Consider the following 17,607-nt stretch of genomic DNA (forward strand, 5'->3'; position numbering starts at 1 on the left):
GTTCAGGTCTTCTCGGTCATCAACTCATGGAAACACAGTGGGAGCCACATGTGTGTTTTTAGTTTCCTTATAGCCACTTTACAAAAGCGAAATGAAATTGCCCTGGCCGATTTGTCCTAGAGGTTAGAGTGTTGGCCCACAGACCAAAGAGTCATGGGTTCGATTCTGGTCAAGGGCATGTACCTTGGTTGCAGTTCAGTCCCCGGCCGTGGTCAGGGTGATGCGGGAGGCAACCAATCGATGTGTCTCTCTCACATCAATGTTTCTCTCTCTCCCTCTCTCCCTCTCTCTCTCTCCCTCTCTCCCTCTCTCTCTCTCCCTCTCTCCCACTCACTCTCCCTCTGTCTCTCTCTCCCTCCCTCACCCCCCCACCCATTCGAAGATAAATGGAAAAATATCCTCGGGTAAGGATTAAAAAAATAGGAGAGAAATTATTTTAACAATATATTTAACCAGATACACCCAAAATAATAACAGTTGAATGTGTCATCAATATAAAGATATTAGCGAATTTATACTCTTTACTAAGTTTTTGGATGCTAGATTTTCATTGGAAATATTTCATCTGTATTTAGAGTTCCTAAAATTTAATATTGAAAATATTTCCCTATACCTGAACTGAGTATTAGTTTTCAAGTTTAACTTCAATGAAGTCCAGCATTGAGTTCTTCAGTGGCAGCAGCCACTTTTCTTTTTTTTTTAATCCTCACCCCAGGACATTTTTCCATTTTTTATTCAGATAGAGTGGGAGGGAGAGAGAGAGAGAGAGAGAGAAACATCGACATGAAAGGGACACATTGAGTGGCTGCCATCTGCATGACCCAACCAGGGCCGGGGACAAACTGCAACCGAGGTACATGCCCTTAGCAGGAACTGAACCCGGGTGTCTCTGGACCACAGGCTGATGCTCTAACCTCTGAGCCAAACTGGTCAGGGCAGCAGCCACTTTTCAAGAGCTCATTTGTGCGTGGGGTAGTGGCCACTACACTGGAAAACCCCATTTTAGATATTTGCAGTTGAACTTGTACAAATTGGAAATATATTAAAGGACAAGTATTTGTATGGTCAAGCAGGCGTGGTGGTTGTGGATTATGGAAGCTCCTTACGAAAGGACTCTTGCCTTGAATGGTGTGACTCAGTGGTTGGAGTGTTGGCCTATGCACTGAAGGGTTTCAGGTTTGATTCCCAGTCAAGGGCACATACCTGGATTACAGGTTTGATACCTGGCCCCATTCAGGGTATGTGTGGGAGGCAGCTAGTCAATGTGTCTCTCTCACATTGATGTCTCTCTCTCTCTCACTCTTTCTCCTTCTCCTTTTCTCTCTTACCCCCTCTCCCCCTACCCCCTTCTCCTTTCCCCTCCTTTTCACTCTCTCTAAAAAAGTCAATGAAAAAAATATTCTTGGATGAGGAGTAACTAAAAAAAAAAGGACCCCCAACCAGAAAACCCCTTTCCATGGTAGGTTGGCAGGACAAACTCCATTCTAGATGAGACTTTCTTGGGAGCTAGGACTGCTCACTCTCATTCAGCCCAGATGGTGCAGTGCAGGGGTGTTGGGTCAGGGTATACTGAGGTGTTTGCACCACCTGTCACAGTTACCTGGGCTGCAGTACCAGCTCAGACTTTCAGCCTCTCTTTAGCCTTTGTGCCTAACCGAGTTGTACTACATGGTCACTCTCCTTTGCTTCTTTTGGCCATTTCTGTGTGTCACTGTGATACCTTATTCCCCCACCACAGCTGCACCGTGGTGGCTGCTCCTGTTCCTTCATAGGCAGAGCCTCCAGGTGCAGTCATGAGCTGCAGGCTGGCCCTGTGGGAGGTGTGGCCCAGGAACCACAGACTCAGGCGATGCTGGAGGTAGATGGTCAAATGGATTTGCTGCCAACAGCAACAAATCTAAGTGGCGCCAAGTTTCTGAAAGCCCTCTGTACTCAAGACACAGCTGATTCTTCCCTGTGTGGCTCCTACATGTGCTGTTTTAAGTTAGTTACTGAGCTTCTCATTTATGAGTGCACGCCACAGAAAACTACTCAAGGAATTAAGAGTAACTGCAGACAGGTTCACAGCCCCTAACAAAGCTATAGTTGCTTGTCTGGGACTTTTGTGTTTTAGTAACTGCTGAGCATCACTGATGTATATTTTAAATACTTTTCGTACACAGTGGGGTTCTCTCTCTCTTTTTAGCTGCGCCTGTGCAGTTCATAAAATTGCTGTGCAACATGGAAAGCCAGCATTTTCAAACATAAACGTATGAGTGTGTGTGACTTCATTACTTTGAGAATATTTCCTCTCAAAAAAATGGGGAGATTTCAGCAGTTGTTGGTGGGGCTAACTCTGTGGGCACAACTTTAATTATTTTTTATTGATTTTAGAGGGAGAAGGAGGGAGAGATAGAAACATCGATGAGAGAGAACATCGATTGGCTGCCTCCTGCGTGCCCCACACTGGGGATTCAGCCCACAACCTGGGCATGTGCCCTGACCGGGAATTGAACTGGCGACCTGTTGGTGCATGGGTTGACACTCAACCACTGAGGCACACCGGCCAGGCAATTATTTTTATTTTTTTGTTAATCCTCACCTGAGCATATTTTCCATTGATTTTGAGAGAGAGAGAGAGAGAAACAGAAAGAAAGAAAGAAAGAAAGAAAGAAAGAAAGAAAGAAAGAAAGAAAGAAAGAAAGGAGAGACACATCGATTGGTTGCCTCCTGCACAACCCTAGTGGGGGCTGGGGATAGAACCTGCAACCCAAGTATGTGCCCTTGATTTGGAATCGAACCTGACACCCTTTGGTCTGTGAGCCGGCACTCTAACCATTGAGTCAAACTGGCCAGGGAGACAACTTTATTTTTAATTATCTGTTAACATTCAACCTTGCTGGAATTGTAGAATTATGTTGTGCTTGGATTTATTGCCTCCTAAAGTGGTTTGTGAAAAAACTTATTTTTAAAGTTAATGAATAAAAAGTTCATTTTATTCTGAACTTTTAACACTTAAGTTATGGTTTTCAGTGTCATAGAACCACAGCTAGAAATCCCTGGTTCATGTCCCAGCTTCTTTCAGCTGACAGATTTATATGGAGACAACAAAACTTAATTGAACTTAGTCACTAGAGTGGCAGGGGCTCATGATATGGGATTGTTTTACTTTGGGAAGAGTGACGTTTCCCAGAGTGTGGCTGTGAGCAGGAGCTCAGGGAGGAGGGTCGTGGTGCAGACGGCACACAGGGTCTTCATTGCAGGACCGCAGAGGTGTTAACACATCTGTGACTCCAAGAGGGCAGAGAATGGTTTCAGAATCTGCATGTGCACTGAGCCTTTTTTGGGTGATGTCTGTGTGCTCTCTGGGAATCTATATGAGATGAAAGGGTGACTCTCACCTAGTGTGGGCTTCCAGCTCAGTTGGAACTTAGCCCTGATTGCACCCACATTTGCAGGTGCCACTTGGTCTTTTCCCTCACTCAGTTAGTAGGGCCTGATCTGTGTTTGTCCAGTGGATGCCTTGAGTTTATCATCTTTAACTAGTTCTTCCAGAGACTTGATTTTTTACTGCCCAGTGAACGGATGCTTGTTCATTCTCTCTTCTCAGTTCCTAACAAAGGAGTGTAGAAGATCGCTTTCCTAACCCTTCGTTCTGTGGGCTCCTTCCTTGCAGTGTGTTAATTTTGTGGCCTGTCTAGTTCTCTCTAAAAGGGACAGTATTCATACGTGAACATTTTCCAGATGGAACTTTTGCACCATTCTTTTGAGGGTCTCTTATTTGCTAAATTTCTGTCAGCTGTTTCTAATTCTGCTTCTTGTACTTTATTGTATGATATAGTAACAGCTACATATTAAATGACATGTGACTGTGTCCCGAGGCACTGCTTGCATCTCTGCATGTAGGCACCAGGCATCACACTGTAAATTCTGCATGATATGCAGTAATTTTTTCCCAACATTCTGGTGTTGAACTGGAACTCCTAAAGCTAGCAGGAATTTACTTGAAAGGCATTTTATTTTATTCTATTCTATTCTATTCTTCTATTTTATTTTTTATTTGGCACTGAATGTGTTTTTCTAATTGCTTTAACACCTGGACCAATTATTTATTAAAATGTTTGAAGTCTTTGAGTGCATTTCATTGAGTTTATCCCCAAATTTACCTAGCCTCTTTTATTCATTAAAACATTTCAAATTGATTATTTATTTTTCTGTCTGACTGTAATCTTACTCATTTTATTAAAGAATCATAAGTGATTTTGGTGTGCTTCTCCCTAAATTTATGTTGTGTCTGACCTCATTCATTTGTCATGAGTGTTCCACCAGTACATCCCTGAGATGACAGCCTGTTGCTATACTTAGCACTTTTGTCTCACTTTGACTCATCCTGCGTCTTAATTTTTTCCCTCTCAAATTAGTTCCTTTGAGTGGTGTAGTTATTTGGTTGAGATTTTATAGCTCTTATGCTTGAGGAATAATACACTAATTCTGGTTTATATGATTGGTAATAGGGCCACAGAAGAATGGTGTGCTGCTCGGCGTGGAGCGAGGACCACCCCACATGCAATCTGTTCACCTGCGGGTTTGACAGGCAAGCCATAGGCTGGAACATCAACATCCCTGCATTGTTACAAGAGAAATAAGGTGCCGGCATTCCTTAGTTTCGTAGTTTGCCATGGACCTGTGACTGGAGCAGGCTTTTCTCATACAGATCAGCCATTTTTGTGAGAGCTGGACCCTAGCAGGGTGATTTGTGTATGTCCTTTTCACATTGTACCCAGCTTGCATGAAATGTACAGAACTGTGGTTATGTTTTTATTCCGTCTTGTCTGTGCTGGCATCCTCTGGTCAGTGGGAATGAAGCCGCTCCCTGCAGCACGTGGCATTTGACAGATGACAGGAGGGCATCATACTTGTGTGAGTTCAATGTGAACCTGTGTACTTACTGTGAGCGTAAGTCTGTGGCATTTCTGGAATAATCCTACATATCTACCTTGTCCTGGGAGACTGCAGAGCTGTGTTTGCGTTGGCTGATGAATGTCAGGATTGGTTAGAAATTTTATGTTTACTTTTGTGTGAAGTTGAAGCACGTGCTGTCGTGTAAATTCAGCTTCAGCTCTTCATTCTGTTACAGTTCTGTGAAATTAACCTGGATCTTAGAAGTTAAAAAAATAGCATCGGATGTTGAGTTTGCAACATTCAGGGTTTCTTTTGAAAAAAAAAAGTTTCTGTTTTTTGTAGAAAACCATTTCAATATCCCGAGGTCTCATATTAGCAAATTCTAAAATAAGATTCTAATCACCAATTTCAGATTGTAAGCAAAATTGAAAGCACTTTAGTTTATAGCTATGGTTATAAACAGTTTTTAGAAATTTCAGATGACTTATCCATCGAATGTGACTTGACCTTTTTAAGAAGGCTGTGCTACCTGAAGACAAAACATTATTTATTTTCTACACCTTTGGTTTGCATATTTCTACATGGCTTCACTTCTTTGGTGGTATTTGAGAGCCAACAATGCAATGAGTACTACCTCAAAAATGTTTGGAAAACTTGGGAGTCTCACTGTGCCTAGCTAACTAAGCACTTTGGCTTTTAGCTGGAATACTGAGTTCAGTTCAGAAGGCAAGAAAGACAAATCAGCAAACATATCCTGAAGACGAAAGGCGCTTCCATTAGCTGCCAGGGCGTCAGCCGCAGCCATAGTTCACAGGTGACAAGATGCTCCTGTTTCAGCTGCCGAGACACCTCTCAGTGCCAACCCTCCCACTGCTGGAGCGGGCCTGTCACTCTTGCCTTCTTAGCAGTTACTGTGTCTGGTGTTTGTGAGTTCATGTTATTATTGAGTTACAATTTTGGTAAAGAGACATCTCAGTGTATTGCCCATCATATTTTTTAATCCTTTGAATACGTCTACTTGGAGACTGGCCCCTTGGAGAGGTACAAGAGGGTAATGTTACAAACGACCACGGGTGACTCCCGTTCCTTTTTCTCCTGTTTTGGGGTGACACGGGCTCTAGCACCATTGATGTAGTGCAGTGTGACAGTGTGCAGGCTGGCCTTGGGTGGGGCTCCCATCTCAGGTCCTGTGGTAGCTAATCTTTGAAACTTCAGTCCTGATTCATTGGTGATTCTGAAATGATTTACAGAGCCTGAAGGGGAAGAGAGGCCAGGAAAAACCAGTAATTAACAATACATAGTTGAGGTTGCTAACTAAAGAGCAAACAAGGAGTGTTTTATAGCAACTTTATTTTTAAAGCTTAAGACTTGGTTGTGTTTTTACAGTGTGACATTTTCCCTGAGCACACTGTTTGGGAATGATGTCAGCTTGTCACTGTTGGGGCCTGAGCATTAGGTTCTGACCCTGCTCTCCTGAGTGGTCTCGTGGTGAGATGTCTGGTGGCCACTCCTCTACTGCACCACACTCCCAAAGGCATGAGCACAATGAGTTCCTAAAGATAAGCTGCATAACCACACTCTTGGGTTCCTCTTGTGTCTTAGAATCACTGTTAGAAACATTGAAAAATGTATACCAATAGCTAAATCAAACTTAAGAACCAGATCTCTCCCAGATTACAAAATTTGAAGCTTTTAAATATATATTGTGATAGCCATTTAATTCTGTGCAGACCGGCGCCCTTCATGGCTGGCAGCTGCTCACCTTGCTGAGTGGAGGGGCCAGTCTCACTTGACTCCTTAAGGGCAAAAGGCCTCATGGTGCTGGAGTGGGTTCCCAGGAGCAGAACATGCTTCTGCTAGCTGCTGCGTGTCCTCTGATGGGATCCCTCCAGCTGCTCTGCTCACAGTGCTGGTGATTTCAGGAGTCATGAAGGAGATTGGGGATAGAGTGTGCGTGCATGTGCTCGAATGTGTGTTATGTGTGTGACTGTGCGTGTGTGGCTGAAATTGTTGTGATCACCCACAAGTGATCACATCTGAAAGTGTTTGGAAATGGGAATTGTTTTGTCCTATATGCTGATATGTCCAGAATTTCATTTAATGATGCATGGAGAATGTGTGGTTATTGAAAAATGTGTATTGATAGAGAATTTTATACGAGATACATTGTTGGACAAAGCAACACTCTTTTTCAACCACTGTACATCAGTTTCTGTAGAGTCAAAGATTCTGTACATATTTTTCAATCTGAAGAATCTTATGTAAAATTATTTGTTGCTTAAATCTGTGAAAAACAAGTTTCTTTGGAGAAAGTATGCATTTGTAAGTGTTGTGTAGAGGCAAGTGTTTTTATTGTATTGATGTTGTTTTTAAGTGTTCAGTGTCTTCATTGTAAAATGAAATTCATTAAAAATCCATGTTCCATAATTACTATTGTAAGTAAAAGTTTTGTTATTAGGAGTCTTTTTTATTATTTTACTTTTTTTTTATGTTTTGCTTTGGTGCAACTTTGTTAATATCTATTGGACATCACAGTGATGTAGAAATTGAATAAATTTCTAATTATAGTATTGCCCACTTGAAAAATTTTAAGTTTAGATCAATTGTGTTATATTTCCTATCTGTTTTTAGGCTAATATTAAGTGATACATAATTATGTTTCTCCATCCCAAACATTTCTGAAGGCAGTTAACAGTTTGATGTAACACAGGCATTTCTCGAAGTTCTCAGTCTCAGAAGATGCTTGTCTGATTCTTATCACAGACAGGTAAGCTTTTTGAAAGTTTTAAAAATTGCAGTTCTGGAAAGTCAGCCCCATTTTCTGCGGGAGAGTGCAAATCAGGGTCTGCAGTGGCTGCCTCCTCCCTTCTGTTCTTTCCCGCGGGAGTGAAGCCGTGTGCTGGCTGCGGGAGCCTCGGGGGGCGCCGACACTGCACCGGGTGTCCCGCCTGCCGCGGCCCCGTCAGGCGGGAAGACTCCGCCCTCGTTGCACAGGCATTGGGGCTGCATTTAGAAATTCTCCACTGCTTACTTCACTCTCTATCTCACTCTTCAAAAACGTGATTATTGTCGAAATTTCATAATTACGTCTTCGGTAACATTTAAAACTTCACACATTAGTATAAAGAATCAAGAAAGCAAGATTTATATTGCTACGATGTCATCAAATGCCACTAAGACATGTGTCTCTTTACTATGCATCAATTTTGTTTCCCCTTTATAAATTAGAAGTTCAAGAAATTATTCCCAAAATTGGCAACACCTCAGTTGTTACATGCAATATATATAGTCATATCATGGAGGGAAGAAGCAAAAATGAAATCGGATAAAAGTGTTGTGTAATTTAAAGTTAATCCTAATAAAACATCTTTAAGCAGCTTCTGGTCAAAAATAAAAGAGTTACGCAGATCTTTGGAGCTTTAAGAGTCTGTGTAATTGACAAATGATGTCCATTTGTGATCTGTGGGCTGGGATAGAGAGCAAGAAGGGAGCTTCTTCAGATAGTTTGTCCAGGAGGCAACTCCAAAGAGATGAGGGTTAATATTATTATTATTTTTAAAAATATTTTTTTTGATTGATTTTAGAGACAGAGGACGGGTGAGGGAGAGCTAGAAACATCGATGAGAGAAAACATCGATTGGCCACCTCCCACATGTCCCCCACTGGGGATCAGGCCCACAACCTGGGTATGTGCCCTGACCAGTTGGGAATCAAACGGGCGACCTCCTGGTGCATGGGTCGATGCCCAGCCAGTGAGCCACACCGACCGGGCTAGATGAGGCTTAATCTTAAGCCTGAAGGTTGGCGACAGTGTCAAGAACTGAAGTGGGGGACAAGAGGAGCAGGGGAATGTCACAACCTCGGGGAGGGCACCAGGTGAGGTAGGTGAGGAGCGGGCCCTGAGTTCTGTGGCAGCCTTGGGGAGAGTGGTTTGCTCCATGTGCGCCTGCTGACTTGTGGGGACACACTGAGGGGTCACGAGGAGTCGTGCAGGTGGAAGACATGGTCACAGGTGTGCTGGTGGCAGCGTGGTGGAGGACGAGCATGGCCTTGAGGTCTGACTTAGAAGCAGACCAGGCAGTTCTTGCTGGAAGGCAGGGCTGTTTTTTCCACAATTCAGGTGAGTTACAGAAAATACTGGGAGCATACAGCTTGGACCTCAGGTGTTCCTTAGTTACCCAAAGGGTGTCTCAAGCACAACCCAGCATGTGTGAGAAGGATTTTTTTCCTAAAGAAAACAGTAATGGGATTTGTTAGGAAATTTTAATCGCTATTTAGAAATATTGGGTTTAAGTTACTTGAGCTAAATTTGTTTGCTTTCTGACTGCTGGGCACCTGGTCACCACCATGACACACTCTCTCTCTCTCTCTCTCTCACTCATACTTTGGCTGCCATGCCTGACCCTCACCCTCACACTTTCTGAGTGAGTGGTGGCTCTGTGCTCCATCCAACCCAAACTGGCCTTCAAGATCCTCCCCTGAAACATTTCAAAACAAAACTGAGAAAGTCTCCAGTAGCTTCCTCCGAGTGAAAATCATGGAGGTATGCTACAACAGCTAGAGTTGTGCGCTCAGTGAATGCTTTCAGGAATGTGTGAAGTGTGGGTAGGTGGGGAGAGCAGTTTCACCAGCCTTTTCTGACGGAGCTGCTTGAGATTCTGTAAGCGGAACACGCCCCGAAGGAATGGTTTCAGAAGGAAACATCTCGGCAGATAGCCACTTAGTGTCCGATTGGAGTCCGTCAGTGGCTTATTTTATCTTATTTTTTGGAGTGAGGAAAAGTGTCTTGTTTGAAAAGGCACCAAACAAGGAGATGGGAGACCTAAATGGTAAGGTGTCAACTCTGTCTTGCTCATGGGATGAGGTTCAGGGTTTTTAAGGGTTTTGGGGGGACATAGATGCACAAGTGCTGGTGGGGCACATTTTTTTATTCCTCCTCCCCCAAGGATATATTTTCCATTGATATTTAGAGAGAGTGGAAAGGAGGGAAGGAGGAGGAAAGAGACATTGATTGGTTGCCTTCCACATATGTTTCGACTGGGCTTGGAAATCAAACCTGCAACCGGGTATGTGCCCTTGATTGGGAATCGAACCCACAACCCTTTGGTACATAGGCTGACACTCCGTCACTGAGTCACACTGGCTAGGGCTGGTGGGGTGAGTTTTAATTGGAGGAGCCTGGAACTTGGCCATTGATGTTAAGGGGCATCAGCACCAGATCTACCTGGACAGCAGACCCTTGGCTTCTGAAAGGGACCTGGTGTTCAAGTTTTGGTCATGTCTTAGTCCTTGGGTGTGTGCTGGAGTGGGGTGTGTATGGCTGATACTTTGGTTCTGGGTTGAGTTGCAGGTCAAAGTTCTGTCATCTGTGCATGCTTGGAGTTAGTGGTTTAAAAATCCATTTTTGGCCCTGGCTGGTTTGGCTTAGCGGTTGGAACGTCGACCTGCGGACCAGAGAGTCCTGGGTTCGGTTCTCACTAGGGGCATGTACCTAAAAATAAGAAAAGAAAAAAAAAAATTTCCATTTTTGTTTGGCTGGGAGAGGGAAATAATGATTCATTTTAGTTCTTTAAGTTATCACATATGTATATAGTAAAATTTCAAGGGTAACCACAAAGACAAAAAACCTTGGAAAGATAATATAAAATGATTAAAAGTGGTTACTGTAAGGGGGTTATGAAATAGGAACTGGGGTACAGGTGACTTTTTAGTATCTTTTTTATAGTTTTTTTTCCCTTCATTTTAGAACCATAGAAATGTATCACCCAGTATCTGAAATATTCCCATTTTATGCTAGCCACAGAAACAAGGTTCCTGGTGGGGAACAGCTGACAAAGAGAAAGGAGGTTTGAAATTACCCATGGGAATGTAGTAACTCTTTAACAAAGACCAAATGAGAGACCATCATGTGCATTAATAGGAAGAGTTAGTACTGTAAAAATGTCAGTTCTCCCATGTTGGCAAGTAGATTCAGTGTAATTCCAATCTAGCTCACCTGAGTGTTTTTAGGGGTTTGACAATCTGATTCCTAAGTTTTTAGAAAGCGGAAAGGCCAGGGTTAAAATGGACAAGGAGAGAAAGGAAGAGGAGGAAGAGAAAAACAGATTTACTTTAGGCCTAGCAGGGCTGTTCCACAGAGTGGAATTGGCACAGGAAACAGAAGAACTGACCAGGGGAACAGAAAGCCAAGTTGATTCTTGCAAATGTGTAAACTTGTAAATATTTCCTTTCATATAATCGTAGATCACTGGAAGAAAGTGGTCTATTTTAGTAATGGTTTATCTATATGGGAAAACAAAACTTGGATCCCTAACTAATACCAAAAGAAAATTCCACAGTATGTAAAAGGAAAAACAGTATTTTTAAAAAACGAGAATATTTTTGTGACTTCGAGTTTAATTAGCAACTATCCAAAAATGCATTAACCATACTAGAAAACATGGATACATTCAAGCATATTAAAATTAAAAGATAATAGGACACCTTAGGGTGATATGACAAACCACAAATTATAGTTGCAACATAGGTAATCCACGAAAGATTAATATTCAGGATAGTAAACAAATTCTACATGTCTCTAGGAGAATGGGACAGACATGAGCAGGTATGTCACAAAGGAGAAAACTGAATAGCCGATATATAAATATAGAAACTAGGAAGATGAAAATTATGGCCAAAATGAAGTACCATCTCCGAACCGTTAGATTGGAAAAAGCTCTGTCAAGCACATAGACTGCTGGAATGTTCATATGTACTACCGGTTTGATATAAAATAATGAAAATTGGGAAGTGTTGTTTGTAAGTCTGGATGTGTGTGTGCTTCCTGCTCTAGTGAAAAGTAGGGGTGCAGTTAGGACATGGTTTATTTAAGTGTGGTGTCTGGAGACATTCCAAGTCTGTTAAAATGAAGGTTCCTGGGTCTGACGCGGTAGCTGCTGACCCAGAATCTTGCAATAGGATGCAAGAATCTGCACTGCAGACAAGCTTTCCTGCATGGGATCTGCTGTCCAGTTTGAGAGCTGCTGTCCTGAGGAGCATTTGCACACATGCAGTGGGGGACACAGGCAAGGTCGTGCTGCCAAACTGGAGACAATCTGAGCATGTCGATGGAGACTGGTAAACAAATTGTGGTACATCTACACAAGGGAGCATTACATACCAGTAAAAAGGAATGAGACACCCACAGCTACGTGCAAGTGTTGATCTTAAGGGCACAGTATTGGATGAAGACATAAGCCACTGAGACCACGCACAGTGGGAAACCGTTTTTATGAAGCACACGCAAGTCCAACCATGTCTGATTATGTTCAAGTATTTGGGGACAGGAGGATGAAAACCCAAAATTCAGCATGACATTCTCTTGGCCAGGAGTGGAGTGTGGGTGGGAGGCAGAGGTGGGACCAGTACGAGTCCAGAATTGACAATGTCCGATTCTTAACTTGGATGATGAGTAAACAAGTCTCTGTTCCAATATTCATACCTCTTAATATCCTCTACAAATATCCCTTTAGTGCACCTAATATCATTAAAAGAGTAATATAATAATTCTAAAGAGAAAGTGTGTTATTCCTAAGATGGGTAAAGTGAATGCTGATGACGGGGAGACTTACAGTAATATTTTAACATTTGTTTCAAGCTTGTCGGTGCGTAACCATATTTTTTTTATTCACTCCACATACTAGTTCTTTTTCTACTTACAAAAAGGTAGTTGCTTTATTCTAAAATGTCTCATTTTCAGTTGGTGTACAAGTCCATAGGAGCAAACACAAAGCCAATTTTGTTCCAGGATAATGTTCTTGACAAACAGTCACCGAGGAAGTTGTGAGCCGGCAGTGTTACACTGTGTCTAAATTGGGTTGTTTTCAAATAAGTTTTGCAAATCCCAGCTTGAAAGCGGGAAATGTAATAAGGATTTCGTTCACCAGGTGCGGTCATAAAACAGTAAAAGTAGTTTTCTTATGTTGCTCATAAACTGGGCCTGAAGATCGTTTCAAATCCAGGAGGCGGTCCCAAAATTGTGTTGAGCAGCGGCCACATATCAGAGTAAGAATTTTTATTTTCACAGTCTGTGTTTTGGGGAAAAACAGCATTTTTAACTGTAAGTTAAATTTGTATTTGAGTTAGCCTTGGTGGTTTATGTTTCTCAGGAATGTGTCCTTATCTGAGCTGTTGGTCTTATTCCCTTGTTGTCATTGAATATCTTTGGAATCGTGTAATAATACTGACACCCCCTCCAAACCGCCGTCATCATACAGTAACATTTCGCTGTAGTTATCTGTGTAGTTCTTACCGTCAGAGATGGTAGATTGGTCAGGGACCCAGCACGAGGCCTAACGAGACAGGGCTGTCTCCTCCTCGTGGCAGCCCTGGGGAGACGCCGGGTGAGCGGTGAGCGCACTTGGCGAAGTGTTCCGCTCCGGCCACGCCCAGCTCTGCAGCCCACACAATCGGATTGCTTGCGCCCACCCCCCCTCGCCTCCCACTCCCGGGTCTGAGACCTCATGCTCCTTATAGTCTGCACACGTCAGCAACTTCCCCCTGAGGCCCCTTCCCTCCATTCTCACCTGAAGAACCCGACGTTGGTGATTCTCTGCTTACTGTGTCAGAGGCTTCTCTAAATCTTGGAAAACTATTTTTTACAGAAGAAAACAGCAACCCACATTTTTCAGCTCTTAACCAGTCAGTACCATTTCCTAAATCATTTTAACTGTAAGTGTGGAAGCGCTGAATTCCTGTGACGTGTCTGAGTCCCATTCTTGTCTGGCCTCAGAGAGTGGATGTATTGTCCCCTCCTGGCCACACTGGAGAAGCTGCAGGGAAGGCCACCGCGAGGGAGCCGAAATGCAGCGAGAGGGTTACTTTGGCAATTATCAGGGTTTTCAGATATCACGGGTGGAAGTTGCCTCACTCAGCAGTGTCCGGTGTTAATCTGCACATTAGTCCCTCTGCAAACTGCCTGGAACCTCCTCTGTTGTTTGAGTGAGTGGCTCTGTGGTCTCTTTGTGGAAGGAAGAGAGATGAGGGGAGAGGAATATCTCCCACAATCTCTGTCGCTTTGAAACCACTGATCCTGATAGACAGGAGGGACATTTAGCTGGTCTGCACAGGCTTGGCATAGAGCTTCTGGCAGAGCCTGCCAGGGCCACCTTAGTGGTTGTCATTTTTGTCCTCAAGCTCCTTCCAGTGCTTCTCCCCTTCTGGTCCATCTGCAGGTATCAGTGCCCTTCTCCATCCCATGCACATAGATGCATAAGCACATGCTTGATGGAGACATACATGCACATAGGTGCAGGCATGTACACAGTGTGATGGAGGCACACACATGCATAGGCACATGCATGCACATCTGTACACATGAGGGAGACATGCACATATGGAGATGCGTACATGCACAAGTGATGGAGGCACACATGCATATGCACAGGGACACATACACATGGAGGTGCACATATACATAGCTCAGGCACCTATAGACAATGGATGCATGCACATGCACACATGCATATACATGTGACAGCATGTGAGCACATGCAGGCACACAATGGAGGCATATGCACACATGATGGAGACATGCAGGCATAAACACATGCAATGGAGGCGCACATGTGCAGGTATGCACATATACATGATCACATGCACACACGACAATTACACAGTACACATGCACAGACACGTAACGGGAGCATGCATACACATGATGGAGACATGAAGGCACAAACACGATGGAGGCACACATGTACAGCTATGCACACACATGGATGAGGGTCATATACACAGGCATGCACACATGACAGAAGTACACATGTGCACATGCACAGGCCCATGTGATGGAAGCATGCACTCGTGAACACACACATGCAGAGGCCTGCACACACATGTGACAGAGGCCTCCCTGGCTCCCTCTGCTGCAGCTGCAGATGACTCAATCCCACCCCTTCTGTTCCCCCTCCCACCCAGGTTTATTCAGGTGCACCTGCTAAATAAAAATGGTGCATATTTGAGGCGTACAACTTGGTGATCTGATGTTTGTATACACCGGAAGTGATCACCACACTAAAGTTAGTGAACACCTCCATCCCCTCATGTAGATACCCCTTCTTTTTGTAATGAGAACACTTAGATTAAGCTCCCTACTTGAGGTCAGCTGGTCAGCGCCCACAGCTTTATCTCAGCATTACTTCTGCTTTGCCATAGATGTCACATACTCACAGGACCTGGGAGTAAGATGTGGACATTTTTGGGAGGGGTATTATTCTGCCTATCTCAGCTGACATGCATTTTATTTAACTCCTTAAATAATTTCTTTCCCATGAACTAAATGAATTACATAATGTTTTATAATATCCGCTTAGTTCTAAGCTCTTCAGTGTGTTCACAGCATGTTATCTGCCAGGTTTCGTAATAAGCTTCTTGTTTTATACTCTTTAATCTTTCACCATTCTATGAAAATGTATTTACTGGTCTGCGTTACCTCTCTTTCCCCCCTCCAAATCAGACTAAAGTTGTTTAACAGGAGCAAGTCATTCTCTGGGTCGCGATTTCCATACCTCTAAAGAGAGGCTTTCAGACATCCTGTCTTTATTATGATTTATTATGATCATCAGTCACAAAATATGGTCTTTGTTCTAAGGAAATTTGCAAGATAAATGGGGAGGTAAGATACCTCTGCCAATGCTGAAAATTTTCGCAAGATTGCTTATAGTATAAAGTATTTGACTTTTTACTGACATACCACTTTTTAAGGGAATGGAGTTCATATGATAAGAAAGAATTTAGCAAAAACATATTAACCTATCTGCAGGACCCACAGTCCTTGGGAAACGCCTCAGCATCAGTGCAATGACTGTCACTGCCTGGGGGGGCAGGTTATGGCGAGGGGCATGTGGAATATTGGTGGTGGCTTCCTTTCATTGTGTGTGCACATTTGCTGCAATATTCAGCTATTCGGGGAGGACGAAACAGTTGATCTGATTACTTAGAAGTTTCATAGTTTCCAAATTCTTCCTGAGGCATTTTATCGGGTCTCTGGTCTCACCTCCACACTGTGTGACATTTGAGTATCAGACAAACTGCGAGTGGGGGCCCATAGTGGAGACATGAAGGGCCCTTCGCTTACGGTTTAAAACACTACAAGTAAAATGTCTGCTGGGTCCCTGAAGCACCTACTTACCTGGTTTTGTGATGAGATAAATGTCGCCTCTCATTGCATTTCTTCTGTTTTGCTCTCCCAGGCTGAATGCCTCCTTATCTCTGGGGACTGTCCTGCCCCAATGGCGCATTCGCCTGCCGAGCGACTGGTCCTCCTACCCCTGTGCTGTTGTTCCTTGCCCTGCGTATCTCTTCCCCTGACTCCTCTCCGTCCCGTGGACCACTTGCGTCTCCTGCCTTAGGACAGGGGTGCTGGCCCGTTGCGGGGGGCTCTGGCCTCTGGTGTCTGGGCTCCTGTGTCGGGTTCCGGCTCACCAGAGTATAATTGGCCTGCCAGGGTTGAAGGGACAGAAAGCTATTTCCTGGAACCAGCATGGCCGCCCTGTGCAGGGCCTTCTGTTGTGTGTACACACGTGTACCGACGTGAACAGTACTGGTCCTCAAGTAGACATCCTGAGAGATTATATTTTCCTTGACCTCTTCCCCTTTCCCTTTTTCTCGTGAGGATGGGAGCCCAGATGGATTTCAGAGGGCAGCTGGGGAAGGGCAGCTGTGTCTTCACTATGTTGCCCACTCAGGTGGTCTTGAGGGGAAGGAACCGGGGCAGTGGGTTGACTTGATGTGTGAGGCCTGAGAGTGCAAAGAGAATGTGTGTGTGAGAGACACAGAGACAGAGACAGAAGGAGAGAGAAGGAGGTGGGGGCAGGAGGGCACCTGAGCACTAGGTTGGGGCAGGAGGGTGCGCGGGGGAGAGGCATCCGTGGCTCAGGGAAATGCAAGGCTGTGCAGGCACAGAGGCGGGAAGAAGACACGCTGCAGGGATAGGGCACACGTGTACCTGGCACTCGGCAGTGGCTCCTTTTTAACCTCTCAGCTCCTGGCACACTTTATTGGAGATTTTGTGTTTGTTTAGCACTTAGCTAAACACAATATTTCTTCCATTGAGAAGTTGTGCTGGTAATCATGAAACAAGGTTATTAGAATCTGGGGACTATACCAAAGGTGCGTCCACCTGCACTGGCACAGTTGGTTGGCACCTCGGCCGGGGCCCTGCCTGGCCGTAAGGAGAGGCCTGGGGTTTTCCCCTGGCATCCTGCCCACTCTGGCGTCTCCCTGCTGTTCTGCAGACACCCGGCTGTTCTGTGCTGGGCACAGGTCCTCAGCAGGTGCTCGGCGCTCTTGGAGCAGCATCTGCCTCTGGGAGGACCCGAGCTGGGCGGACAGTGGGGTCACTTCCGTCTGTCAGCAGCTGGGGGGCTGCTCTCCAGGGAGCACTGGGGGCCCTTCGGCCTGCTTTGCATGGTCTGAGGTCACCTTTCCAGAGGGCCATGTCTGTCTGGACCTCCTGCCTCCAGAACAGCCAAACCCATTTCCACAGCGGATGAGCAACAGGGCTTCCTGCTGTGCCATCTTCCAGGAACCTGACGTCCCAGACCACAGACGCGGTGGAAGCCAGGGCGCTGCTGGTGCTGCCCGGACAAAACCCGCCATTACTGTAGTTGTTTGCTTGTTACAAACAATAAAAAGGAAATAAGATAAAGCACCCGGTGGCTTTGAGGTAGAACAGGAGTTTGGAGA

General features: G+C 44.5%; 1 protein-coding gene across 4 annotated transcripts in view; it reads left to right on the forward strand.

The window, feature by feature from the left end:
* The window catches only part of WDR37 (WD repeat domain 37), a 78,984-nt gene extending 71,712 nt beyond the window's left edge, over positions 1-7,272 (forward strand). For 3 of the 4 annotated variants that reach the window (XM_036261568.1, XM_036261586.1, XM_036261578.1), the window contains exon 14: positions 4,494-7,271. In XM_036261568.1, coding sequence (XP_036117461.1) covers positions 4,494-4,625 — 132 coding nt within the window. In that variant the 3' untranslated portion in view covers positions 4,626-7,271. Of the gene's footprint in view, positions 1-4,493 lie in introns of all 4 variants that reach the window. The other variant, XM_036261597.1, reaches the window with a different exon arrangement.
* The last annotated feature ends 10,335 nt before the right edge of the window (positions 7,273-17,607 follow it).

This window comes from Molossus molossus, unplaced genomic scaffold, assembly GCF_014108415.1.
Source record: "Molossus molossus isolate mMolMol1 unplaced genomic scaffold, mMolMol1.p scaffold_m16_p_1, whole genome shotgun sequence".
In the NCBI taxonomy this organism is placed as follows: domain Eukaryota; kingdom Metazoa; phylum Chordata; class Mammalia; order Chiroptera; family Molossidae; genus Molossus; species Molossus molossus.